The sequence below is a fragment of the Cherax quadricarinatus genome, unplaced genomic scaffold (genome assembly GCF_038502225.1).
Source record: "Cherax quadricarinatus isolate ZL_2023a unplaced genomic scaffold, ASM3850222v1 Contig127, whole genome shotgun sequence".
Lineage (NCBI taxonomy): Eukaryota > Metazoa > Arthropoda > Malacostraca > Decapoda > Parastacidae > Cherax > Cherax quadricarinatus.
The window spans coordinates 3,486-31,396 of record NW_027195153.1 but is presented as its reverse complement, the minus strand read 5'-3'; the positions used below and the strand labels follow the sequence as shown (position 1 = coordinate 31,396).

The window sequence follows — 27,911 nt, the reverse complement described above, 5'->3', positions numbered from 1 at the left end:
TCTCACTCATGTATTTATCCAACCTAAATTTGAAACTACCCAAGGTCTTAGCCTCAATAACCCTACTAGGCAGACTGTTCCACTCATCAACTACCCTATTTCCAAACCAATACTTTCCTATATCCTTTCTAAATCTAAACTTGTGTAATTTGAATCCATTATTTCGGGTTCTCTATTGGAGAGATATCCTCAGGACCTTATTTATATCCCCTTTATTAATACCCATCTTCCACTTGTACACTTCGATCATGTCTTCCCTCATTCATATCCATTCATATCCCTCATTTATGTCCAATCTGTAAAATGGAGACCAGAACTGAGCTGCATAATCTAGGTGAGGCCTAATGACGTAAAAAGCTGAAATATAACCCCTGGACTTCTGTTGCTTACACTTCTTGATATAAATCTCAGCAGTCTGTTTGCCTTATTACGCACGCTTAGGCACTGCTGTCTTGGTTTAAGGTTGCTGCTTACCATAACCCCCAAATCCTTTTCGCATTCTATACTGCTAAGTTCAAAATTATTAAGCTGGTAGGTGCTAGGGTTATGGACATTTCTGAGCTTTAGAACTTTACATTTATCTACACTGAACTGCATCTGCCACTTTTCTGACCACGAATTGAGTTTGCCTAAATCCTCCCGAAGTTCCGAGACATCAACGTCTGAATCGATTATCCTACCTATCTTCGTGTCATCAGCAAATTTGCTTGTCACTAGCAATTCCCTCCTCAATGTCATTCATATGTATTATAAACAACAATGGGCCTAAAACTGATCCCTGCGGAACGCCACTTGTTACAGATCCCCACTCAGATTTAACCCCATTTATGCACAGACTCTGCTTCCTATTAGTGAGCCATGACTCGATCCACGAGAGCACTTTTTCCCCAATGCCATGAGCAGCCACTTTCTTCAACAGTCTCTGATGTAGTACTCTATCAAAAGCCTTACTAAAATCTAAATAAACAATATCGAATTCTTTATCCTGATCAACGGCCTCAAAAGCTTTACTGAAGAAGTTTAATAAATTAGTTAGGGAGGAACGGCCCCTTGTAAATCCATTTTGAGTATCATTAATCAAATTATGCCTGTAGAGGTGGCTTCTTATATTATCATCTATAATTGACTCTAGTAATTTGCCTACAATTGAGGTTAGGATTATTGGGCGGTAATTTGACGGTAAAGATTTGTTCCCCGCTTTAAAAATTGGAATTACATTAGCCATCTTCCACATATCAGGCACTAACCTGTTTGAAGAGATAAATTAAAAATATTAGTTAAAGGTTCACAGAGTTCCATTTTGCATTCTTTAAGAACTGTTGAAAAAAGCTCATCAGGACCAGGCAATTTATTTTGCTTCAAACGGTCTATCTGTTTGATAACCATTTCGCTAGTGACTATGATATTACGTGATTTATCTTCTTCAGACCCACTAAAAAACTAATTATTGGGATATTATTAGTGTCTTCCTGAATAAAAACCGAGAGAAAATAATTATTAAAAATAGAGCACATTTCATTCTCTTTGTCAGTAAGAACTCCATAGTTATTTTTAAGGGGACCTATCTTATCTCTAACTTTTGTTCTATACACCTGGAAAATACTTTTAGGGTTAGACTTCGAATTCCTAGCAACTTTAATTTCGTAGTCCTGTTTAACTTTTCTTATCCCCTTGTTAACGTCCCTCTTAATGTCAATATACTGATTCATAAGAACACCCTCACCTCTTTTGATACGCCTCTAAATGCCTTTCTGCTGCCCAAAAAGATATTTGAGCCTATTATTCATCTATTTTGGGTAATTTCTTTTCTATATAATTTCTTTATATGGGATAAATGTTCTTTGGGAAGCATGTATAGTGTTCAGAAAACTCTCATAGTGATAGCTCTCTTCGTTACCTCAGTCCACAGATGACAAGTGTTCTCTAAGCCCATTGTAATCTGCTAAGTGAAAATCTGGGACCGTTACTGAGTTATCCCTACTATCATACTTCCATTCAATTTAAAAACCCTATATGTGACATTCAGCATGTTCCAATTTTTCGTATTGAACCACGGTTCAGTTAAGGCAAATACATCAATGTTACCTGCACTAGCAACTAATCTCAACTCATCCATTTTATTCCTAGCACTACGACTATTTATGTAATATATATTTAAGGACCCTCCTTTCTTTTTACCCCTGCTCCTTTCTGTTCTTCCACTATACCTATTACTGTCCTCGTTACTGTTAAGATTTTTAATTTCAAAGTCTAAATCCATGTTTCGACACTCTTTATTTTCCATTTCTGAACCCAAACCTCTAACTAGTCCTAGTTAAAAGTCCTAACAACGCCCTCAACTGAACTAGCAAGAAAACCCACACCTGTCCTGGATAAGTGAACCCCGTCTCTGGCATACATGTCATTTCGGCCATAGAAGAGGTCCTACTTGTGTTTGTCCTTACAGTGTTTGTCCAGCCAGCAATTAATACCAATTGCTCTGGACAGCCATTCATTTCCAGCACCCCTTCTTGGCAAAATGCCACATATAACAGGGCGCCCCCCTTCTTCCTAATTATGTCTCTTGCTTTTCTGTACCTTCTCACTAAATCCTCACTTCTACGCTTGCCTACATCATTGCCTCCAGCACTGAGGCAGATAATAGGATTGACCCCATTACCGTTCATGATGTTGTCAAGCCGGCTAACAATATCCTCCATCCCAGCCCCAGGAAAGCAAATCCTCTGTCTCCTACTCCTATCCTTCAAGCAGAAGGCCCTATCCTTGTACCTAACCTGGCTATCCCCAACAACAACAATGTTTTTACCTTCCTTGGTGTCGTTCGTCGTGACATTCCCAGTAGTCGGCTCACATTCATCGGGTAGCACAGAGAATTCATTAGATGTTTCCACAACAGTTTCCACAGCAGTCTTTTTCTTCTTCATGGTTTCTCCCTTTCCATTTGACTTCTTGATCATAACTTCGTTCCATGCTGTCCAGTCACTGTCCAGGTTCCCTTCTTGACCTGAGGACTCACAACAGGAGGACTACTACGAATCCTCTTGTTTTCCTCAGTCAATCGCCGTATCTCTATCTTCGCAATCCTCAATTCCTCCTTAAGCTGCTGGTAAAGTTGCTTGATGGAGGGCATCTTGGTTCAGTCCACAGAAAGCACACAAGACATGTCTTCACTGAGTTAAATACAGGTCAACACTCGCAGTTATGTGTGCCGTGAAAGTTTTCTGTACATTTTCTAGGTCAACAATTTCACCTGCCTTGAAAGGTGCCGTTAGTGTGCAGCAATATTCTAGCTTAGATAGAACAAGCTACCTGAAGAGCGTCATCATGGGCTTGGCATCCCTAGTTCTGAAGGTTCTCATTATGCATCCTATCATTTTTCTAGCAGATGTGATTGATACAGTATTATGGTCTTTAAAGGTGAGATCTTCGGATATGATCACTCTCAGGTCTTATACATTAGTTTTTCGCTCTATTGTGTGGTTGGAATTTGTTTTATACTCTGATTTTATACTCACTTTTTCGATATCGGAGTAATTGAAATTCCTCATCATTGAATTTCATATTGTTTTCTGCGTCCCATTTAAAGATTTGGTTGATGTCCGCCTGGAGCCTTGAAGTGTCTTCTATGGAGGACACTGACATGCAAATTCGGTTGTGATCTGCAAAAGAAGACACGGCGCTGTGGCTAATATCCCTGTCTATGTCAGATATGAGACTGAGAAACAAGATGGGAGCATGCATATTGGGACTTTAATATCTCACTCATTTCTTGGCTGTCATCTGTGTATGTCCCATCCTGCCTAAGCAGGGGCCCAATACAGGATGTTTTTACCTTAGATTTGGCATAAGAGAAGATTTTTTTTTCAATTTCCTTTATGGGTTTTAGTTCTTCCTGTGATTCTTGTCTACTGTAAGATTCCTTCAGCTTAAGTTCGACATTTGCAACTTCATTGACCAGTGCCTCCCTTCGTATTTCAGATATATTGGTCCCTCTCAGCAGCTCTGTGACTCTTCGACTTCATCTGTATAGGGAGCATTTCTCTCTTTCCAGTTTACATCTCTTTCTTTTTCTTAATGGAATTCAATTCAATTCAATTCAAGTTTATTCTCTATAAGGGTTACAATTTGGGGTTTACAGGTTTTGGGTATTGTGTGGTTTACATGTTATAAAATACTAATTACAGAGGGGGTCACTAGGACACCTAGCCTGGCTAGGCATTTCGAGCAGACTTAGATTAATTCTTAGTATTAAATCCTTTCAGATTATGCTATTAAGGCTAAGTGACTACATCATAATTTGTGAGTTTAGCAATGTGAATGCTTTTGTTTTGGCACAATACAAAGTGTCTATATTGGAGTATCATAGGCAAACTTATGACTAGTTAGGATTTATTATTTTAAGATTAGGATTAGTATTTCTGGATTTATAGTCAGTGGGTGAGTGAGTGTAACTGTGTACTACCAGGTGGTTATCATGTAGTTAGTTGTCGGGGTGGATCAGGGAGATAAGATGTTTTCTAACTGTAGTTTTGAAAGTGATGAATGTGTCTGCAGTTCTAGAGTTTTCAGGTAGGGTGTTCCAGATTTTAGGTCCTTTGAAATACATTGAATTTTTGTAAAGGTTTAGTCGAACACGGGGAATGTCATAGAGATGTTTGTGTCTGGTGTTATGCCTGTGGATCCTGTCACAACTATCAAGAAAGCATTTTAGGTCAAGGTTAATATTGGAATTTTAGGTCCTGTAGATATAGATTGCACAGTAGTAAGTGTGGATGTTCTGAACAGGGAGTAAGTTTAGATCTATGAAGAGTGGGTGGGGGGGTTGCCAGGGATGGGATTTAGTGATTATTCTTACAGCAGCTTTTTCTTGGGTTAATATTGGCTTTAGGTGTGTTGCTGCAGCTGAACCCCAAGCACAGATAGCATAGGTGAGGTATGGATATATAAGTGAATGGTATAGTGTGAGAAGTGCAGTTTGCGGCACGTCGTATCGTTTTGGATACTTTTTTTGTTATGTGTTGGATATGGGTGCTGAAATTTAGGTTGTCGAGGCATAGGCCAAGGAATTTGCCCTCATTATGTCTGGCAATTAGAGTGTTGTCGATCTTAATGTTAAGTTGTGCAACACCTACTCTGCTACCAAACATAATATAGTAGGTTTTACCAGTGTTAAGTGTAAGTTTATTGGCTGTCATCCAAGTCGATATTTTGAGCAGCTCCTCGTTAACAATGGTGTTGAGGGTGGCAAGATTAGGGTGGGAGATGACATAAGTCGTGTCGTGTTGGGATATGTTTGGAAGATCATTGATGTAAATGAGGAAGAGCAGGGGTCCAAGGAACTCAGTATCAAGTGGCCGTATTGATGAGGCTGTGTCTTTAATGGTGACATACTGATACCTATTAGAAAGGTAGGATTTAAAATATGCAAGCGCATGGCCTCTCATACCATAGTGGTCAAGTTTGTGGAGTAGGATGCCGTGGTCTACTGTGTCAAACGCTTTTCTTAGGTCAATAAAAATTCCTAGTGGATATTCCTTATTTTCCAATGCTGTGTAAAGCAGGTCTAGCATTTTTATAATTGCATCATTAGTGATTTTATTTTTCCTGAATCCAAATTGGCAGGGGTTGAGTATGTTTTGTGACATTATAAATGAATATAGTCTTCTGTGCACGAGTTTCTCGAAGATTTTGGATAGCAATGGTAAGTTTGATATTGGCCTATAGTTGTTTACGTCTGTAGGGTCACCCCTTTATGTATTGGTGTAACCCTTGCTGTCTTGAGAAGTGTCGGGAAAGTGCTAGTTTCTAGTGACTTGTTAAAAAGTAATGTAATAGCATGTGAAAGGACATGGGCCGCTCGCTTGCACAATAATGGTGGGACGTGAGACAGATTCCCCGAGTTATTTTTAAGTGACTTTATGATCACGGTGACTTCCGTGGGCTCAGTTGGTACAAGATAGAAGGAATTTGCGAAATTCCCATCTAGGTAGTCCCCGGCACGGGCATTGGTACGTGGGATTTTACTGGCGAGATTAGATCCTATGTTTGAGAAGTCGTTTATCTTGTTAGCTGTATCAGTGGGATGCAGTGGTGTTTCATTAGGTTTAGTTAGAACAATATTCTCTTTTTTTTCAGTTTGTGGGTCCCCAGAAACTGGGAAAGTGTTTTCCAGGTCTTTTTTATATCTCCTCTTGTGTCAGTGAATCTGCTGGAGTAGTACAGTTGTTTGGCTTTCTTTGTTAATTTGGTGAGAACTGTTGAATATTGTTTAAGAATATCTTTGTGTATTAAGCCCTGTCTATATTGCTTTTCATATTGGTGTTTCTTATCAATGGATTTCAGAATGCTGCTGGTTAGCCATGGGCAACCAAGCCGTTTATTCTTGATCTGTTTCGTTTTTATAGGACAATGTTTGTTGTATAATCTAAGTATTTTGTTAAGAAAAATGTCTGTCCAATCGTCAATACCATTGGCATTGGAGAATTCTGTAGGCCAGTCAACAATCTCTAGGTCTGCTGTGAAATTCCTTACTGAGGCCTCGTCATGGAGTCTAAATGAAACTTTGTTGTATTCGAGTGGTGGCTTACTAATGCTTGTTAAGAGGAAGGTTGGGTAGTGGTCAGTAGTGCTGTCTGATTTAAGGGGGGCTAGTATATTGGTCCATATGTGGTCTATTATGGTTGCACTTGTCTCAGTCAGCCTGTTTGGTTTAGTTATTGTTGGTATGAGGAGTGGTATGAGAATGTGTCTTGAGCAGATCTCAAGAACGACAGAATTCATTTTTTCTCTGCAAATGTTTAGATCCATGTTATTTAGGATATCTTCCCAGCTTGTTTCATTTAGGACATGGTTGACTTGATCCCATTGTTTGTTTTTGTTATTGAAATTGAATTTTGTGAAGAGACCTTCATGACCCATCACATTTTGCTGGTCAGGAGCCCTGTGCATACATGTCTGTACCTCTTTTATATTGTGATTGGAGTGTATTGTCTTTGATACGATTATATTACATATCAGATCATCGTTTTTAATGAAGATGAGGTCCAGCGTATTTTCTAGTTTTTTATGCTCTAATATTTGCTGGTTTAAGGTGATTTTGGTGCAGAGATTTAATTGTTCATGTGTGTATGAATTTTCATCTGAGCTGCCTCCTGGGGTGATCTCTGCTAAAACATTGTTTGCTATACTCCTCATTTTAGGTGTCTCAAGTTGAAATCTTCCAGTAGTACAAAATGGGTCAAATAACTAGATACCAGTCTAAACGTTACTCGTCAGCCCTTACCAGCCCAATAAGAAGGTAAAAAAAATTGCAATATGAAAACAGATTACAACACATCAAAGGTGATATAAAAAAGACCTTGAAAACCCTATCCTAAATTCAAGGAACTATAAGTATATCCAAAAATAAAACAATCAGATTAGCAAAATCATACGAACCCCTACTCCCACCAACTGAAACAGCAAACAGACTCAATGTTTTCTTTTCCACCATAGGAAAGAATCTAGCAAGCAAAATCCCAAGCTCAAACACCCGTCCATCAGACTACCTCACAGGCACCTACCCGCACACACTATTCCTAGCTCCAACCAACCCAACAGAGGTCTCGCTCATCAACACCCTTAAGAACAAGGCAGGAGACAAACAACTTGCCTACTTTTATGTACAAAAAACTTTCACAAGTACTGTCACCAATTATTGCAACACTCTTTAACAGATCCATTGAATCCTCCACCTTCCCAGCAGTTCTCAAAATAGCGAGGGTTACCCCGATCCAAAGAGAAGGTGATCAAGCCGACTTCAATAACTATAGACCAATTTCTAACTTACCACTACTCTCTAAAATCTTTGAAAAATTAATTCATAGACGGATCTATTCCTACCTCATTTCGAACAACATACTAAATCCCTGTCAGTTTGGATTCAGGAATAATAAAAGCACAAATGATGCTATTATACACATGCTAGAGCTAATATGTACCTCTCGAGAAGAATGTAGTCTCACTGGGAATTTTTATTGACTTACGTAAAGCTTTTGATACAGTCGACCATGAATTGCTGCACGCTAAATTAACACACTATAGTATAAGAAGCCATTCCCTCAACTACCTAAAGTCATAACTTAGTAACAGAAGCCAATACGTGTACGCAAATGGTGTAAACTCTTCCACACAACCAATCACAAAAGGAGTCCAACAGGGAAACGTCCTAGGACCACTTCTCTTTCTCATCTATATCAATGACCTACCCAGTGCATCACAGCTACTCAAACCCATATTATTTGCAGATGATACCACATACGTCTTCTCACGCCCAAACCCAGCCATACTCGCCAACATTGTCAATGGTGAATTGCAGAAAATATCTACCTGGACGATGACGAATAAACTTACCCTAAATACTGACAAAACCTATTTCATTCAGTTTGGAACCAGAGCTGCAAATGTTCCACTTAGCATAACACTAAATGCATCAGCCATCACAATACTCACAGAGGGAAAATTCCTAGGAATCCACCTTGTGGAAATTTATTTGGTCCCTAAAGTTCCACAGGACAGATCCGGCATGGCCGTAATAGAACGGCTGAGCTGGATGGCCCTTAAACCCTCCCAAAACAAACACATTTCTCTCCCCAGGGGGTGGCGATTGTTGGTAGGCATTTATTTAATTTATAGATTTACTCTTCAGGGAAGGAGTAGGTAGTTTTACTGTTAGTATATTAATATTAGGTTTACTAAGGCAACTGTAGATAATAATAATGTAGACCTAAGACCTTAACATAGGTAGTAATAGGCCGATAATATAGGCAAACACTAGGATAAGTTAGCTAGGGAGAACTGGCAGCCCTAGTTTGAACGAAGAGACGAGGGTCTGGAAGAGAGACCAGCTCGTCCTTCTTTTAAGACTGACACCAACTGGACAAGACGTGCCGTGATCAGCAGACGGCGCCCCCCACGTGTCTTCACATTTGAGACCTAGGGAAATCTGGTAGAGGCACCTCGATGTACCATAGATGACCTCCGTCAGGCCCATACGGTAAGACAAGACCTCCACTTTATCTCGTAGATTTATGGCCAGTATCTGGGGAGATTGTGAGTGAGTTTGATCTGTGGGCCCGATGTGCAACAGGCAGTGCATGCCCAGTAAGTACCAGTGTCTCAAGGCAGTCTGGAAGCTAGTGTCTGTGTCTGCATAGTTATACTAGGTAATACATACCCTCTTGGATATAGGAATTTCTGAGGTGCAGGCAGGTCACTAATAACGATTGAATATTGCAGGAATTAAGGCTCCCGGTTGCACGTGGTTTCTGAGGGGAAGTCCAAAGGGGCTAAGGCTAAGCTTAGGGAAGTTGAAGATCAGGATATATGCTGCAACACCAAGTAAGTTAGTCCTTTATACGTGCATGCAGGCGAGTTTCTTGCAACATCAATCATTTGTGAAAATCTGTCCTATAAGCCACTTGTGAGGCTGAGGTACCCAACTCAGAGCTCGGTGTCAACAGAGTTTGCCAGGGTAGGCGACTCACTTGGAGGCAGTCCACACAAATTTTCACACACTTAGACAGTAGCCTCAAATTCCAGACACATGTACAACAAATTTCCAAGAAAATACTATCAAAGATACGGTTCTATGTTCCACAATCAGCTCTCCTTGCACTGTATCACTCACTCATCTACCCTTATCTCACATATGGAATATGTGCATGGGGGTCTACAACATCGAATCACCTAAGGCCACTAATAACCCAGCAAAAGGCTGCAATCAAAATGATAACAAATTCCCACTCGCGACAGCATACTCCACCTCTATTCAAAAGTTTAAATTTACTCACCATAAAGAATATGCACACTTATTCATGTGCCTACTACATACATAGAACAATACACGCAAACATAAACCCTCCACTCAAACTTCTCACCACCTTTAACAGAACACACGACTATAACACAAGACACAGAACTCTTTCTGATGAACCCCGTGTCCATATCACACTGTGTAAAAACTCTATGCACATAAAGGGCCCCAAAATCTGGAATTCATTATCAGAGCAAACTAAAGTAACCAGGCCTGAAAATCAATTTAAGACTCTTCTAAAAAACTACTTACTCGCCCAGGACTAAATAACGAACACTCAATACCAATAATTCTCCCAATTACTTAAATCTTATAACTTCAAGGCAACGTAGAGCAAATTGAGCATCATTTGTTATACATTGTAATGTGACAAATTTGTACATCTATAATGCTTCAGTATTGATATGTTCAAATTTCATTGTATAAGAGACGGGTTTTCTCCGTTACCTCTTGTAGAGAAAACGGTGTTTTACACACGGGAAACAATAAGAAATCACTAACATTGCATAGAAAAACCCAAAATAGAACGATTTTCGTGATTTTTTTTTTTTACTTTTTTGACGTAATTAGCTAGTCCGCGCGTTTACCCGAATATCTCGAAAGCAAGATTTTGGCCTATTGCTTGCAAGTGTACCATTATTAATGATTGGATTGCAATGATTTTCACAGACAATATAAAACAAAGTGACTTTTTATGGGCGCATTTTTTGGAATATCTCAAATAATTTTGATTTTGTAGGGAGTAAAAGGCAAACATTTTGGTGAATGTCAAAACCCGCAACAAATGTATTTTTTTCAGCATGAAACTAAGGGATATTAGATTATTTGCAGTCATCAAAAAGTCGTGTTAGACGTATTCTAACATGACTCAAGAAATCGTAATGACACGGGTTCAATCCCGGCCGGGGGTATGGTTGACGTATTCTAACAGTAGGGATTGCCGGCAGAGCCACTGGAAGTGCCAGTTTGTCGTAGCTTGGTGCCATTTGTCAAAATCAGCAAATATTTTTTTCTCTCAGTTGTTTGTTGGCCAATCTTATTGAAACTTTGCAATATTCCTCTACATATATGCACTACATATATACACCAAAAAATAAAAAAAAATAGGATGAAAAGTAAAGAAGCTCAACGAAATTCCCCTCCTGGCCCCTGAAGGTAAGATCTTCAGACATGATCACTTCCAGGTCTTTTACATTAGTTTTTCACTCTATTGTGTGATTGGAATTTGTTTTATACTCGGATGTAGTTTTGATTTCCTCATATTTTCCATATCGGAGTAATTGAAATTTCTCATCATTGAACTTCATATTGTTTTCTGCTGTCCATTTAAATATTTGGTTGATGTCCGCCTGGGTTCTTGCGGTGTCTTCAATGCAGGACACTGTTATGCAAATTCGTGTGTCATCTTCAAAGGAAGACACGGTGCTGTGGCTTATATTCCTGTTTATGTCAGATATGAGGATGAGGAACAAGATGGGAGCGAGTACTATGCCTTGTGGAACAGAGCTTTTCACCATAGCCGCCTCAAATTTTACTCTGTTTACTATTACTCTTTGAGTTCTGTTTGTTAGAAAATTATTAATCCATCTATCAACTTTTCATGTTATTCCTTTATCACGCATTTTTTGCGCTGTTACACTATGATCACACTTGCCAAAGGGTTTTGCAAAGTCTGTATTTTACATCTGCCTTTTGTTTATCTTCTAGAGCATCCAGGACCTTGTCATAGTGGTCCAGACAGGAGCGACCTGCTCTAAACCCAAGCTGCCCTAGGTTGTGTAACTGATGGGTATCTAGACAGGTGGTGATCTTGCTTCTTAGAACCTTTTCAAAGATTTTTATGATATTGGACATTAGCGCTATCGGTCTGTAGTTCTTTGCTATTGCTGTACTACCCCCTTTGTGGAGTGGGGCTATGTCTGTTGTTTTCAGTAGCTGTGGGGCGACCCCTGTGTCCATGCTTCCTCTCCAAAGAATGTTAAAAGCACGCAATAGGGGCCTCTTGCAATTCTTGATGGACATGGAGTTTCATGAGTCTGGGCCTGGGGCAGAGTTTGTGTCTACCAAATTCTGTGGTTCTCTCTAAAAAAAATTCATTTAGGTCTTCGATTGTCTGTCTGGGTAGTGGCTCACTGAAAACCGATTCATATTAGGACTTAAGTAGCTCACTCATTTCCTTGCTGTCATCTGTGTAGGACCCATCTCGTTTAAGTAGAGGGCCCAATACTGGATGTTGTTCTGGACTTTGATTTAGCATAAGAAAAGACATACTACTTTGGGTTTCTTTCAGTTTCATTTATAGCTTTTAGTTCTTCCAGCGCTTCATGACTCCTCTAAGATTCCTTTAGCTTTAGTTCGATGTTTGCTATTTCTCTGACCAGTGTCTCCCTACGTATTGCAAATATATTGGCCTCTTGTAGCCGGTCTGTGATTCTTTCCCTTCACCTGTATAAGGAGTGCCTTTCTCTTTCTAGTTCACATCTTCCCCTCCTTTTCCTTAAAGGAATATGCCTTGAACATACCTCGAGTGCCACAGAGTTAATCTGTTCTAGACATAGGGTGGGATCCATGATGCTTAGGCTATCTTTCCAGTTTATATTATTTAGGACTTGGTTTACTTGGTCCCACTTAATGATTTTGTTATTGAAGTTAAATTTGGTGAAGGCTCCCTCGTGACTGATCACATTTTGTCGGTCTGGAGCCCCATGCATACATGTCTGAACCTGTTTTATGTTGTGATCTGAATATATATTGCTTTTGATATCGTGACATTTCGTATCAGATCATCATTGTTAGTGAAGATTAGGTTCAGTGTGTTCTCCAGTCTTGTAGGCTCTATTATATGCTGGTTTAAGGTGAATTTGGTGCAGAGATTTAAAAGCTCGTGTGTGTGAGAGTTTTCATCCGAGCTGCGTTCTGGTGTTATCTCTCCTACAACATTATTTGCTATATTCCTCCACTGTAGGTGCCTTAAGTTGAAATCCCCCAGAAGCAAGATGTTGGGGGCAGGATCAAGAAGATTTTCCAGACAGTGGTCAATTTTCAAAAGCTGTTCCCGGAATTGTTGGGACATAGCATCCGGAGGCTTGTATACCACCACAATGACCACGTTTTGGTTCTCGATCTTTACTGCTTAAACTTCAACTACATCATTTGAAACATTTAGTAGTTCCGAGCATGTAAGTGATTCTGTGATATACAGGCCAACCCTGCACCCCTTTTTTTCCTGTTCACTCTGTCACACCTGTATAGGTTGTAACCTGGGATCCATATTTCATTGTCCAAGTGATTCTTTATGTGAGTCTCTGAAAACCGTGAACACTTCGTTTGACTCTGTAAGCAGTCCACGGATGAAAGGTATTTTGTTGCTCGTTGCTGGCTTTAGACCCTGTATATTTGCAAAGATGAATGTCATTGGATTGGTGGTATTGATGGTATAGGGGGGGTCCTTTTTCCTGGCATTAATATCTTTTGTTTTGGAGTGGAGGCCGTCTACTGTGATTCCACTCCAGAAATAATCGGAGTTGGTGTACGATTTCTTTCATTTCCTGGCAGCTTTTTTTCACTCCTGGCTCTAAAAAACCTCTCTCTCTGGAGTGGTTGTGGCTACCCCGGTTTTCCTTTGGTCTGGATGTTTTTTTTATCTTCTTGTCCCCTTTAGGTGGTGTGCCTGGCAATATAAGTTATAGCACTATCTTTTCTGAACTTAAGTGTGACACATTTCAGGGTGAAAAAGATTACAGGAAGGGAGGTTGCGTTTTCCGTTGTCATAAGGGCACGGCATTTTCTGGGGTGGTCAAAGTTGCACTTCCCATCTGTTTTTCCAGATATTCCATGCCTGCAGATACAAAGTGCATAGAATTTGCATAAGCCTGGTTTCTGTATGCCTTGGTGTTTGTGACTGTGAATCCTATTGGTGCGTGTTTTCCTGTCTCTTTTCTATCTTCACTAATACTAACAATGGAGTCTTCACCAGTTATTTCTGGTATTTTATCTTCACTATTTCTTGGGGCATTCCCTTGTTTGCTATCTCCCATGGCATTGCTGGTTTGTAACATTGGATTTTTCATGTCCTTATCTACACATGTGTCCCCACTACAGCTCCTGCCTTCCTCCTGGCCACTAACATTCATATCTCCATTCTTACAGTTACTGTCTACCAGGACAGTATCTGCACCAGGGGCGATAGCATAATCTGGCCCAGACTTTTTATTTTCTTATCTTTTAAAGAATGCTGTCAGGTTTTTTATGAAAGTCGTGTTGATGTTACCATCTTTTAATACCAATGTGATTTTATTCCACAGCTGGATCTCATTTGGGCATACCACATATGGAGAACCTAGGATAACCCAAAAATCTCAGACGGATTGACTTATTTCCACTGGGGTCCTTGTACCCTGTACCATATGGTGCAATGTACCATATGGTGCAATGTACCATATGGTGCAATGTACCATATGGTACAATGTACCATAAGGTACAAAGTACCATATGGTACCATTGTACGATATGGTACCATTATACGGTATGGTACCATTATTCCATATGGTATAATGTACCATATGGTTCAAAACCATAGAATTCCTCTTCAGATCCACTTCCATCAGTGTTAGAATTATAACTCGAGAAGAGGAGAGTCCGAATTCGCCGAGGAGTGAGATACCTTGCCGCGAGGCATGATGAACAAGTGCACTGAGATGTTTTCTCACAATGCAATGCGGTGCCCCGATTTTTTGTTTACTGCGCACACTGACCATGCAGACCCATTATCTTAGATGTTGGCCTACCAGCCTTCTCGTTCTAAATTTGAAGTCACTAGAATTACGGCGTAGTTCTACGGCTTGGACCCTGGCTTCAAGGCCATAGAACTATGTGACAGACCCTTAAAGGGTTAATAAAATTTCAAGTAATTGAAGAAAATAATTTAATACAAAATATCAAGTACAGTAATTATAATATATGATTTTTCTCATCAAGTAATTAGAAATGAAAATTTGGAAGAGTAACTGAAACTGTATTTGTTACTGACTTTGAACCATGTAACTACTCCAAGCCTGACCATAACTGTATATAATTTCAGAAAAAAATTATAAAATACAGTTTTAAAATTTTCTTAACTACATAAATATTTTTACATGTAAAAAATAACTGCATACCTTCCATTTGTAATAAATGTCTCTAAGTATGGAAGAGAAACTCCAAGGTGCTCTGCATCTCTGGATTAACATATACTGCTGTATGTGCTTCATTTTTCTTGTAAGATTCTTATTCTGGAAGTTAAAATACAGTTAAAGTTGAGATATAAGGATATTTGCATTGTGCAGTATATACACACATACATTTGTACTTACATTTTCCTATGGTAACTGCAAGGACTGTGCTACATACAGTGGTACCCTAACCGGGCATTTGCTTTTTTTTATTGCATTTCCAGAAATCAATTCACCTGACAGTGAGAATCAGAGAACACAGTAGGTACCTGAATAATGATCACCCAAAATCCAAAAAAAAAAAAAATGGAGTGGTTTTTGGGGGGCTGGAATGGATTAATGGCATTTCAGTTAATATCAATGAGGAAAATTGATTTGGGATATGAACAAATTGAGTTATAAGCTCGGTCACGGAAAAAACTTTTTGGGTTAGTTTTCGAATCCCTAGCAACTTTAATTTCGTACTCCCGTTTAGCTTTTCTTATCCCCTTGTTAACGTCCCTCTTAATGTCAATGTACTGATTCATACAATGACCTTCACCTCTTTTGATACGTCTAAAAATTCCTTTCTTCTGTCCTAAAAGATATTTGAGCCTATTATTCATCAATTTTGGGTCATTTCTATTCGATCTAATTTTTTTATATGGGATAAATGTTCTTGTAGAATGTACAGCATATTGCCGTAGACAAAGAATTCTTCAAAACTTGTCCAACCTTTGGACGAAGACCTACTTCGACTAGTGGATGGTACCACTATGACCCCGCCTCCTCCTGCTTCGCCTCACCTGACTACAGTATATAAGCCACGTCTACGGTCCTATGCTGTACATTCTACAAGATTGATGGACTGAACACATCGACTCCAGGCTGAGGGACTGATTACCTCAAACTCCTCCTCTCCTTACACCTTTCTGCTTTGTATTGGACTGATGAAGCCACTGTGTGGCGATACGTTTCGTAAATAAAGATTCCCATATGTTGCATAAGTATCTCAATCTTCAACGGGAGGATATTCTTGGGTAGCTTTGGATAGCAAATAATGTTGGGTAGGAAATAATGTTCTTGCAGAGATAACACCAGGAGGCAGCTCAAATGAAAACTCACACTCACACAAAATTCACCTTAAGCCAACAAATAATAGAGCCTACTAGATTGGAGAATACACTGGACCTCATCTTCACTAACAATGATGATCTGATACGAAATGTCACCATATCAAAAATATTATACTCAGATCACAGGTTTTGGTTTTCAGTTTTTACCGCCAAAACTTCAGCTACATCATTTGAAGTGTTTAGTAATTCTGAGCAAATGAGCGACTCTGTGACGTACAAGCCAAGCCCTTAAGGGGGTTTTATTTGCTGGCTCTACGGGACACCCAGTGACAGCAGGACCCAAATGGAAATAAGACAGATAGTCCCTCGATGACGTACTGCCTTTCTTGGGTTATCCTGGGTGGCTTATCCTCGAGGATTAAAAATCCAAACAAAATCTTATCTTACACCTATTCTCATTGTTCACCTAGCAGTAAGTAGGTACCTGGGTGTCAGTCACTTTACACCTGCTGTACCTGTTTACCTAGCAGTAAATAGGTACCTGTTTACCTGTTTACCCAACAGTAAATAGGTACGTGGGTGTCAGTCACTTTGCAACTGCTTTCACTGTTCACCTAGCAGTAAGTAGGTACCTGTGTGTTAGGTGACTGGTGTTGGTCGCATCCTGGGGGACAGGATCAAAGGACCACAATGGAAATATGAGTCCTCGATGACACACTTTCTTGGGTTATCCTGGGTGGCTAACCCTCCGGAGTTAAACCTCGCAACAAAATCTTATTTTATATCTTAAAGATTAATGTGTCAAAGGTATTTACAAAGGTATTTAAAGTTATTTAAAGTGAGTATGACTAGTGGTGAAACATAATTTCAAATTACCTTTTCTTCTGGAGGATGGAAGTAATATATGGAGGTGAGTGCAAGTGATAGGCGTGGGGGACTAATCTTAATATCATTACTACAATCTATGATGCTCTTGAGTGCTGAACCACCAACTCATTATCTTAACAACACACGTCACAGTGTTGCCACTTCCATCCCCTCCACAAATATTGCATAAACCCCACAACTTTAACTGTCATCTTCATACCTGAAAATTCTGGGTGAAGATTTTATTATTATTGTGGGGAAGACTAGGCCTAGCTGTTATGCAGGGTTCTGCATGACATCTGTGAAAATTTGTGGGGACTGCCTCCAAGTGAGTCGCCTACCCTGGCAAACTCTGTTGACACCGAGCTCTGAGGTGGGTACCTCAGCCTCACAAGTGGCTTACCTGGAGTTTACCTGGAGAGAGTTCCGGGGGTCAACGCCCCCGCGGCCCGGTCTGTGACCAGGCCTCCTGGTGGATCAGAGCCTGATCAACCAGGCTGTTGCTGCTGGCTGCACGCAAACCAACATACGAGCCACAGCCCGGCTGATCCGGAACTGACTTTAGGTGCTTGTCCAGTGCCAGCTTGAAGACTGCCAGGGGTCTGTTGGTAATCCCCCTTATGTGTGCTGGGAGGCAGTCGAACAGTCTCGGGCCCCTGACACTTATTGTATGGTCTCTTAACGTGCTAGTGACACCCCTGCTTTTCATTGGGGGGATGGTGCATCGTCTGCCAAGTCTTTTGCTTTCGTAGTGGGTGATTTTCGTGTGCAAGTTCGGTACTAGTCCCTCTAGGATTTTCCAGGTGTATATAATCATGTATCTCTCCCTCCTGCGTTCCAGGGAATACAGGTTTAGGAACCTCAAGCGCTCCCAATAATTGAGGTGTTTTATCTCCGTTATGCGCGCCGTGAAAGTTCTCTGTACATTTTCTAGGTCGGCAATTTCACCTGCCTTGAAAGGTGCTGTTAGTGTGCAGCAATATTCCAGCCTAGATAGAACAAGTGACCTGAAGAGTGTCATCATGGGCTTGGCCTCCCTAGTTTTGAAGGTTCTCATTATCCGTCCTGTCATTTTTCTAGCAGATGCGATTGATACAATGTTATGGTCCTTGAAGGTGAGATCCTCCGACATGATCACTCCCAGGTCTTTGACGTTGGTGTTTCGCTCTATTTTGTGGCCAGAATTTGTTTTGTACTCTGATGAAGATTTAATTTCCTCATGTTTACCATATCTGAGTAATTGAAATTGCTTATAGGACAGATTTTCACAAATGATTGATGTTGCAAGAAACTCGCCTGCATGCACGTATAAAGGACTAACTTACTTGGTGTTGCAGCATATATCCTGATCTTCAACTTCCCTAAGCTTAGCCTTAGCCCCCTCTGGACTTTCCCTCAGAAACCACGTGCAACCGGGAGCCTTAATTCCTGCAATATTCCAGACTGCTCTGAGACACTGGTACTTACTGGGCATGCTCTGCCAGCTGCAACACAGGCCCACAGATCAACTCACTCACAATCTCCCCAGACACTGGCCAGAAATCTACGAGATAAAAGTGGAGGTCTTGTCTTACTGTATGGGCCTGACGGAGGTCATCTACGGTACATCGAGGTGCCTCTACCAGATTTCCCCAGGTCTCAGATGTGAAGACACTTGGGGGGCGCCGTCTGCTGATCACGGCACGTGTTGTCCAGTTGGTGTCTGTCTTAAGAAGAAAGAGCTGGTCTCTCTTCCATACCCTCATCTCTTTGTTCAAACTAGGGCTGCCAGTTCTCCCTAGCTAACTTATCCTAGTGTTTGCCTACATTATCGGCCTATTCCTACCTATGTTAAGGTCTTAGGTCTAAATTATTATTATCTACAGTTGTCTCAATAATCCTAATATTAGTATACTACCAGTAAAACTACCTACTCTTTCCCTGAAGAGTAAATCTATAAATTAAATAACCTTACCAACAATCCATGCCAACGAGAGAGAATGCTATTTGTTTGGGTGGGGTATAAGGGCCATCCAGCTCAGCCGTCCCGTACGGCCATGCTGGATCTGTCCTGTGGAACTTTAGGGCCCAAATAAATTTCCACAACATCGTAATGTACATATAGTGGAGAAGTGTGCCATAATAATATGAATATTATAGTTGTAAAGAATAATTTTATAATTTATAATGTGCATTTTGGGGGTACTGTAAAGTACTCTAACTGTAATTATAAAGAAATTCTGTTAATGATTTATTTTCCAAGGATGTTGGGGTACGCGGAGTAAGCGTGGTTTGGGGGAGTCACGTGACGTTAGGATGGTGTGTAGAGGCTGGCGTCGGTGATGCTGTGTATTTAAGATAAGTTTGTAGTTGTACACTCATTTTGTTTATCCAACTCAAGCCATAGGCTCTCATATGGCTTACCTGTATGTTCACCCAGGCTCTGACATGGTCAGGGTGCTGTGGGATGAGTGATGAAATAAGAAATGAGGTTTGTAGTGTAATAACGGCCTGACGCTGACGAAGCCTAGTGTTATGGTGGCTGGACCTCCAGCCAGCTGGGCGTTTAGGATTAAGGTTTTTCTGTTATGTTGTGTTATGGTGACTAAATAGATGTATTTTCCTAATTGGGATTTTTGCCTAACCCTCTGTTAACCAACCCATTGAAGTAACTCATTCTGGTTTAGCATTTCTGTTTTGACTGGGAAAGCCCTGGGTGGCCTGTTTATGCTTGAGATGTGTGTAACTTTTACCTTTACCATTAGACAAGGCATCAAGCCCCAGCTATCCCACATTTCTCCATAACATGGGGGCATGTATATGGGAGAATTATCAAATTTTATGTGGTAATTCAAGTTTGCAACCTGGAAAGTCAATAATCATTCTTTACTGGGTTGGTCAGAGGAAGCATTCACTATAACACTCACACTAAAATAATTTACCTTTGTTTGCAATATTGCTGGTTTTTAGGGTGTTATTATTAATTAATACCCTGTGAATAATTTACTTTTGTGTGCAACATTGCTAGTTTTTAGGGTGTTATTATTAATTAATACCCTGTGAATAATTTACCTTTCTGTATAATATTGCTAGTTTTTAGAGTGTTATTATTAATTAATACCCTGTGAATAATTTACTTTTGTGTGCAATATTGCTAGTTTTTAGGGTGTATAGGGCAAGGAGGAATAACATCTTGTAGGAGTGAGGAAGAGCCAGTTGTGAGTGTGGAGGAAGTTCGTGAGGTAGTAGGTAAAATGAAAGGGGGTAAGGCAGCCGGGATTGATGGGATAAAGATAGAAATGTTAAAAGCAGGTGGGGATATAGTTTTGGAGTGGTTGGTTCAATTATTTAATAAATGTATGGAAGAGGGTAAGGTACCTAGGGATTGGCAGAGAGCATGCATAGTTCCTTTGCATAAAGGCAAAGGCGATAAAAGAGAGTGCAAAAATTATAGGGGGATAAGTCTGTTGAGTATACCTGGTTAAGTGTATGGTAGAGTTATTATTTAAAGAATTAAGAGTAAGACGGAGAATAGGATAGCAGATGAACAAGGAGGCTTTAGGAAAGGTAGGGGGTGTGTGGACCAGGTGTTTACAGTGAAACATATAAGTGAACAGTATTTAGATAAGGCTAAAGAGGTCTTTGTGGCATTTATGGATTTGGAAAAGGCGTATGACAGGGTGGATAGGGGGGCAATGTGGCAGATGTTGCAGGTGTATGGTTTAGGAGGTAGGTTACTGAAAGCAGTGAAGAGTTTTTACGAGGATAGTGAGGCTCAAGTTAGAGTATGTAGGAAAGAGGGAAATTATTCCCCAGTAAAGTAGGCCTTAGACAATGATGTGTGATGTCACCGTGGTTGTTTAATATATTTATAGATGGGGTTGTAAGAGAAGTGAATGCGAGGGTCTGGGCAAGAGGCGTGGAGTTAAAAGATAAAGAATCACACACAAAGTGGGAGTTGTCACAGTTGCTCTTTGCTGATGACACTGTGCTCTTGGGAGATTCTGAAGAGAAGTTGCAGAGATTGGTGGATGAATTTGGTAGGGTGTGCAAAAGAAGAAAATTAAAAGTGAATCATAGAATTGATGAGGGGAAAAGGGTGAGTGGTGCACCTAGGAGTCTGTGGAGACAAAGAACTTTGTCCTTGGAGGCAAAGAGGGGAATGTATGAGAGTATAGTTTTACCAACGCTCTTATATGGGTGGGAAGCATGGGTGATGAATGTTGCAGCGAGGAGAAGGCTGGAGGCAGTGGAGATGTCATTTCTGAGGGCAATGTGTGGTGTGAATATAATGCAGAGAATTCGTAGTTTGGAAGTTAGGAGGAGGTGCGGGATTACCAAAACTGTTGTCCAGAGAGCTGAGGAAGGGTTGTTGAGGTCGTTCGGACATGTAGAGAGAATGGAGCGAAACAGAATAACTTCAAGAGTGTATCAGTCTGTAGTGGAAGGAAGGCGGGGTAGGGGTCGGCCTAGGAAAGGTTGGAGGGAGGGGGTAAAGGAGGTTTTGTGTGCGAGGGGCTTGGACTTCCAGCAGGCATGCATGAGCGTGTTTGATAGGAGTGAATGGAGACAAATGGTTTTTAATACTTGACGTGCTGTTGGAGTGTGAGCAAAGTAACATTTATGAAGGGATTCAGGGAAACCGGAAGGCCGGACTTGAGTCCTGGAGATGGGAAGTACAGTGCCTGCACTCTGAAGGAGGGGTGTTAATGTTGCAGTGATGGAGTGAATGATGGTGAAAGTTTTTCTTTTTCGGGCCACCCTGCCTTGGTGGGAATCGGCCAGTGTGATAATAAAATAAAAAAAAAATTATTAATTAATACCCTGTGAATAATTTACTTTTGTGTGGAACATTGCTAGTTTTTAGGGTGTTATTATTAATTAATACCCTGTGAATAATTTACCTTTCTGTATAATATTGCTGGTTTTAGGGTGTTATTATTAATTAATGCTCTATAAATCATTTACCTTTCTGTATTATATTGTTGATTTTTAGGGTGTTATTAATACTTGATATTTTGTGCATAATTTACCCTTGCAGGTACAATCTTGCTGATTTTTAGGGGGTTATGCTCACCTAAATTTCTGGAAATAATTTACCTTTGCAGGTGCAGTAGCTCTTATATTTTTGGGTGTGTGCAATCCTGTTTAATTTGAGGGAGTCACATGACAACTCCTTGTGAATATAGTACTTTAGTATATGTACCTTGATGTGTGCTTTATTATTTTATATCAGTAAGTTCTGTGGCTGGTAGTAAGATTTGGTGCTATTATTTCCCAAAATGGCTGACACTGGTGAAAATTCTGAGGATGACATGCATTTAGAAGGTGACATTGAATCACATCCCCATGATAGGGACCTGGATAAGGAAGCAGTAATTTTACAAATGAAATTAACCCTAGTTGCAGAAGAAAAGGAACGGTTAAGGATTGAGCGTACAAAGATCCAGGAACAGAGAGCCTTAGAGGAGCTTAGGGCTCAAGAAAGAGCAAAAGAGAGTGTTACGCGCCCCTACTTCACTCCATTATATACAAAAATAAAAGGCCTGGTTAAAATAAGTTCTGTAATAATATATCGTGAACCACTTTATTACTAGCTAGATAAAGCAGGTTCGGCTATATATTATTATCGGGTACAGTATGAATCATCAAAAGTACTCTCTTTGTATTATATTGTATTATATTATATCTTTCCCCATGATTATTATAATTATAATATTATATTATATTATTATTAGGTTAGGCATTATGAATGTGTAACCACTACTGTAGTGACCAATTGGTGGTTCTAGAATTGACGCCACGCGTCGCCTTCTGGCAGAGCTGAAGTCATACTATGAAGTAGTTGAGTGAGTCAGTCAGCTCCTAGCTCTGACTCGGTACGGGTCTTCAACCCAAAGCTCCTAGCTTAAACTAAAACTTTATACCAAGTCTATTGTCTTGTCTTTGCCATTAGTTTCCTGAAGTCTGGTAATTCATGTCACTTATGAAAGGTAACTATTTCGTTACCCTAGACCTTTCTAAAAGAGTTAAATGGTGAGATTAGTAGATTATTAATTGAAATTATTGTATCATACTCTGTTAATGAGAATTTGAACGTAAGATTGGGTTCCTTGCTGTATAATATTTCATTTATAATTGCTTGTGGTTATTTTAGTTCACTAACCAAATACCAATGAAGCTAAACGATTGGTAATAAAATAAAACTAACAAAAAATTGGAGTTATTTGTGCCCCTATTGTTACGGTGAAGATTAAGTCGTAACAGAGAAGCAGCTTGCTTCTCACCCAGACACAGACACAAGGGTAGATGTTTTTCATTTGGATAAAGCCATAAAATTTGTGCCCAAATTCCTAGAGAAAGACCCAGACCAGTTTTTCCTGTTATTTGAAAGTACGGCCAAATCCCAAGTTTGGCCGGAAAAGGAATGGGCGACATTAGCAAGAACCCAATTAGTTGGTAAAGGGTTACAGGCTATTAGTTCTTTAGAAGGATCTGCCTTTTCTGATTATCATAAGCTAAAAGAGGTAGTTTTACTGGCTTATCAAATGTTGCCGGAAAGGTACCGGCAGAAATTCAGAGGACTTAAGTTTCAGTCAGGGCAGTCTTTGGTGGAATATGGTAAGATGTCACTTTTAAATAGGTGGTGTCGCTCAAAGTGGGTGGTAGGCAATTATGAAGGTGTAATTACCTTAATTTTGTTAGAGGATCTTTTGGGAAATGTTCCTTCTGACCTTAAGGCATATCTTGAGGAGAAGGATCTTGATGATTTTAATAATGCTTTAGAGCTGGGTGACAGATTTTTAGCTAACCACAAATTTGGTAGTAGTTACCACACCCCACATACTAATAATGGTAAGTTTTCTCCACCCACAAATAGGAATAAGAAATTTCAGAAGTTTAAGCCACCCATTTATCAGCCTAAAAACCACAAGAGTTTTAATAACCCTAACCTTCCAGTACCCACTCGAGGAGGTTTTAAGTCAGCTGTCACAGGTCCAGGACTACACGAAACAGGTGGGACGAGCCCAGTTCCCCAGAACCAAGGGATCCAACCTAGGTCAAATGGGCAGGGGGCCTTTAAACCTTATCACTGTACATATTGCAATAAACAGGGCCACCTGCAGCCATATTGTCGAAAGATGCTTAGGGACCAGGCTGCGGCAGATGCTTCTCCAGTAAATACACCGATTACACATGATGTGGCTTGCATTGCAGTCTTGCCCCAAGGTATCCAAAGAAGACCAGCTGTTTTTGACCCTCGGATGAAGGTCTATTCAAGTAAGTCTACTGTGGCCTTACACTTGTAGCACATACACCTTGCTTCGCAGGGGTGTATTGCCAGTGTCGGATGACACCTACACCGGATTGGACATTTTTCTTAAAGGGATAACTGGAGTCCCTGTCAGGACTCCAGTGCACAGGTTATGGGTAGAGTCTGCGTACCAGTCTGGGTACCTACCTGTAGGTATTGCAGAAGATGTACCTTTTGCTGGAGTTGACCTTCTACTAGGCAACAACGTTGTGAGACTCCTCAAAAGTGAGGAATGTTTGGTTTTGCAGGACCCTGCTTTACAAGGTGGTAATGACCCAATTGGAGCAACGGTACCTGAAAATTTTTCAATGTGCTTTCGGACTAAACGGGAACAAGGCAGGAGCTGTGCCTCCCTGTGACCCTTCTGCACACTGTGGTGATGGTTTGGGCATAGGGAGCCTGTTCATTGAGTCTGACCTGCAGGAGACTCTGAACAGTGATGAACCGGCTCAACCGGAACTCGGTTGGAGAAGTGGTCTTGGTGCTGATGTGGGAAAAAATCCCCTGACTCTGCAGCAGCTGAGTGAGGCCCGGGAAGGTTGTGACCTCCGGAACGCTATTCATTTCTCAGTTGTCGCGGAGGATGTGGTTCCCAAATTTACCAAGTGTTTATTTTGCAGAGTTGATCAAATGAGCAAGACTCTTTTTAAGAGGACCTGTGCTTACGTGGACGCGGCAGAACTATTAAAGTGTCTTTGTCAGTATTTTTTACAGATTCTGAAGGAACGGCATTTCAGTGTTAAGACGGGAGAGCTAAATAATCAGTGTTTATTAATAAATTCCTTTTCTAACAGGTTACCAGAGTCTGTACCCTTTCTGAATAATTTTGTGTGTGGTTTTGAGATTTCTGGTGAAACATTTTTGTCTCTTAGGCTTTGCACAAATCACCCAGAAGTCATATTTTATGAAATGTCATGTAGTTTTGAGAGGCCTACTTGAGGTTAAATTTACCAATGTATATCATTCTATGAGTCAAAGAAAAGCACCATGGTTTTCCCAGTCTCTCTGGGCAATGCATGTTTTGTTTTTTCCCAGTACCAGAAGGACTGGGATCAGGGAATTACCCTCCCTTTCATTACCGTGTGGGGAAGCACTCTGGAATCATTAAGTCATGTGCTACGTGAGGATGGTGATGTTTCCCTAGCGGTGTTTTTTCTCGGTTTCAGAAAATTCTTGGCTACGATGAGGTCGATGGCACTAGTGCACCAGTCTGCCAGTCCGCCCAGGATGACGTGGGACTATGAGGTGGTGCTACACATTCTGGAAGCTGGAGAGATGGGATTGGCATTGGAACCGGGTTCTGGGAAGGCTATGATGGAACTGTGTGGTGCCTTCAAAATGATGATGGATAAAGTCCCTGAGAAAGATAATGTAAGCAGGAAAATTGTAAGAGATTGTGGAAGATTTGGATCTTCTGAAAGACTGGTTGAAGTGTTGGCTCAGCCATGATGCACCTTAGTGAAAGAGTTTTGGGATGCTGAAAAATGGGGCCATGTTAAACCCCATGAGGTAGAGGTTTCCGAATTTGTGAAATGTCAGCAGGTCTGGCATGATGTAAGCTGGGGTGAAATAGGTTCCTTGAAGGAAGTGAAGTGTTTATTTCTAGAGACTGTGTTTGTATCCAGCGAGAGTCGGTGGACGTTGTCTTTTACTGGTCTCACACTAGGTGAGACCTTGAAAACGTGCACTGACTGCCGCCAGGTACAGTTAAAAAATAAGGTTTTGTCTCCTCTTTATGAACTACATGCAAATTGTGTGAATGAACAGTGGGTGCGTCATCTGCTTCCCACGACCATGTGTGCCAAGGATACACCCGTATTTGTAACTTTAATATCTGTCCATGTACCTTTTGTATGTCATTAACCCTCAAGATCTTTTATGTGTAATCCTGAGTTACGCACCCCGGGTTTTGCAAAATGATAGAGGTTGGGTCAGTCTTGTTGCATGGTAGAGCAGGAGAAGTAATGCCACGCGGCTGCTTCTCAGCAAAAAGTAGCAGGCACCAAAGAAGTTATACCTCCATAGAAAAGGAGGCTTTTGCTTTAGAATGGCAGTGCAACATTTTAGAGGTGCATATATCTTCCTCAGTTCACCCTATAAGCGTGTATAGTGACCATATTCCTTTACGTTTCCTTCACTTAATGAGGCACCACAATCAGAGACTTACAAGGTGGGCCTTGTTTCTCCAACTTCTTAATCTTGTGATTCATTATGTGAAGGGAGCGGAGAATGTGGTTGCTAATACCTTGTCTTGTGTTTAAAGTGCACGATGTAGTGTATAGATCACTTATCTATTCTTATTTTGCAGGGATTTGCGGTAGACGAGTAGATGGAACTCTGGACCACCCAAAGGAGAAGGGCAGGTTGAGCTGGAGCTGGAGGTATCAGGATTCCCTAGTGTGTGTATTTAGCGGGGTAGTCACATCAAAGACCATGCCTAGGTAAGGTATGCTACGTTTTTTAGGTGTTGGCTGGAATGCCTCGCCTCTGTTTTATGTTGGTATAGGGACTGTTGGACCTAACGTTTTAGTGATTGTGGGGCTGGCGGTGATGCCCTCCACTGTTTGGGTCATGTCTTTTGATCCGAGGTGTTTTGGTTCTCCAGGACTCTTTTTCAATTTTTCCTTTTTGGATCACCGCTGGGGTGACTCCAGGGTCCTTGGAATGACATGTAGGTGATGGCCTGGGAGGTCCACCTTTTGGGGGTCTTCAGTGATGACTCCAGGGTTTTACAGCCGCAGTCCCACCAACAAGATTTATGTGCCTATCCACCCGTTTTTTTTGGGGGGCCTGATATTTTCCCCTCTCCTGTGCTCTCCTGATTCTCGCAGAGGTGTGTCATGGGGAACCAGTTTTGTTTACTAAAGATTGCTGTGAGATGGGAGTGATAATGTGATGTTTTCCCCGTAGAATTTAACATGTAACATATGTTTTTCTTTTCTTTGAACTCCTGGAAAATGTACTTACTGTTTAAAAGTTTTTTTGGTGCCACCAACAGTTTGGTCTGCCTTGCAACATACTGAACTTTGGTGTTACTTCAAGATAAACTATCGGACGCAGTAATAGTTAACAGTCCACTTTTTCCCAGTGATATGAACCAAACAAACAGTAAAGAAATTACTCTGCAGATCATAAAGGACCAAACAAGTGTTATTGTACCAGAGTCAGAAATAAAAGAAGCCAGGTTACTAGGATCCCATGGTAGAAAAAGTGTTATGCTTAGATTCCACTCACATGACAGAAAAAAAGACTTAATTATTGCATCTATTAAAGTAAAGAAAGAGGTATACATAAACGAGTGTCTTACCAAAAAACGTCAGAACCTCCTGTATAGAGTCAGAAAAATTAAGCGGGAGAATAATGACACAATACACCAATGCTTCACACGGGATGGGAAAATTCTTGTTAGGAAAACAAATGTAGGTCAACTGTACACAATCACGAACGAGAATGATCTATCACGATTTCTCAGGGATACTAATCTTACAGAGAATAACTAAACAATGTCCAACCTAAAAGCCTACGTAGTGTAGTGTATGTTTTGCTCCATTATTGTTCAAATTTCATTGTACAATCTCTTAGTAATTAAATAATCAACTACCTCATTTTGTGATTTTACTAGTAAGCATAAG

At 40.6% G+C, this 27,911-nt stretch overlaps 1 protein-coding gene across 3 annotated transcripts in view; it reads right to left on the bottom strand.

Moving 5' to 3' along the window:
* Window positions 1–18,684, bottom strand: part of LOC128693588 (probable cytochrome P450 CYP44) — a 221,016-nt gene extending 202,332 nt beyond the window's left edge. The window contains exons 1-2 of one of the 3 annotated variants that reach the window (XM_070080067.1): window positions 18,560–18,684; window positions 15,010–15,123 (exon numbers count right to left, since the gene is read on the bottom strand). In XM_070080067.1, the coding sequence (XP_069936168.1) occupies window positions 15,010–15,102 (93 nt within the window). In that variant the 5' untranslated portion in view covers window positions 15,103–15,123; window positions 18,560–18,684. Of the gene's footprint in view, window positions 1–15,009; window positions 15,124–16,994; window positions 17,121–18,559 lie in introns of those variants that run through there. The other 2 variants (XM_070080066.1, XM_053783389.2) reach the window with 2 other exon arrangements.
* Between the last annotated feature and the right edge of the window lie 9,227 nt (window positions 18,685–27,911).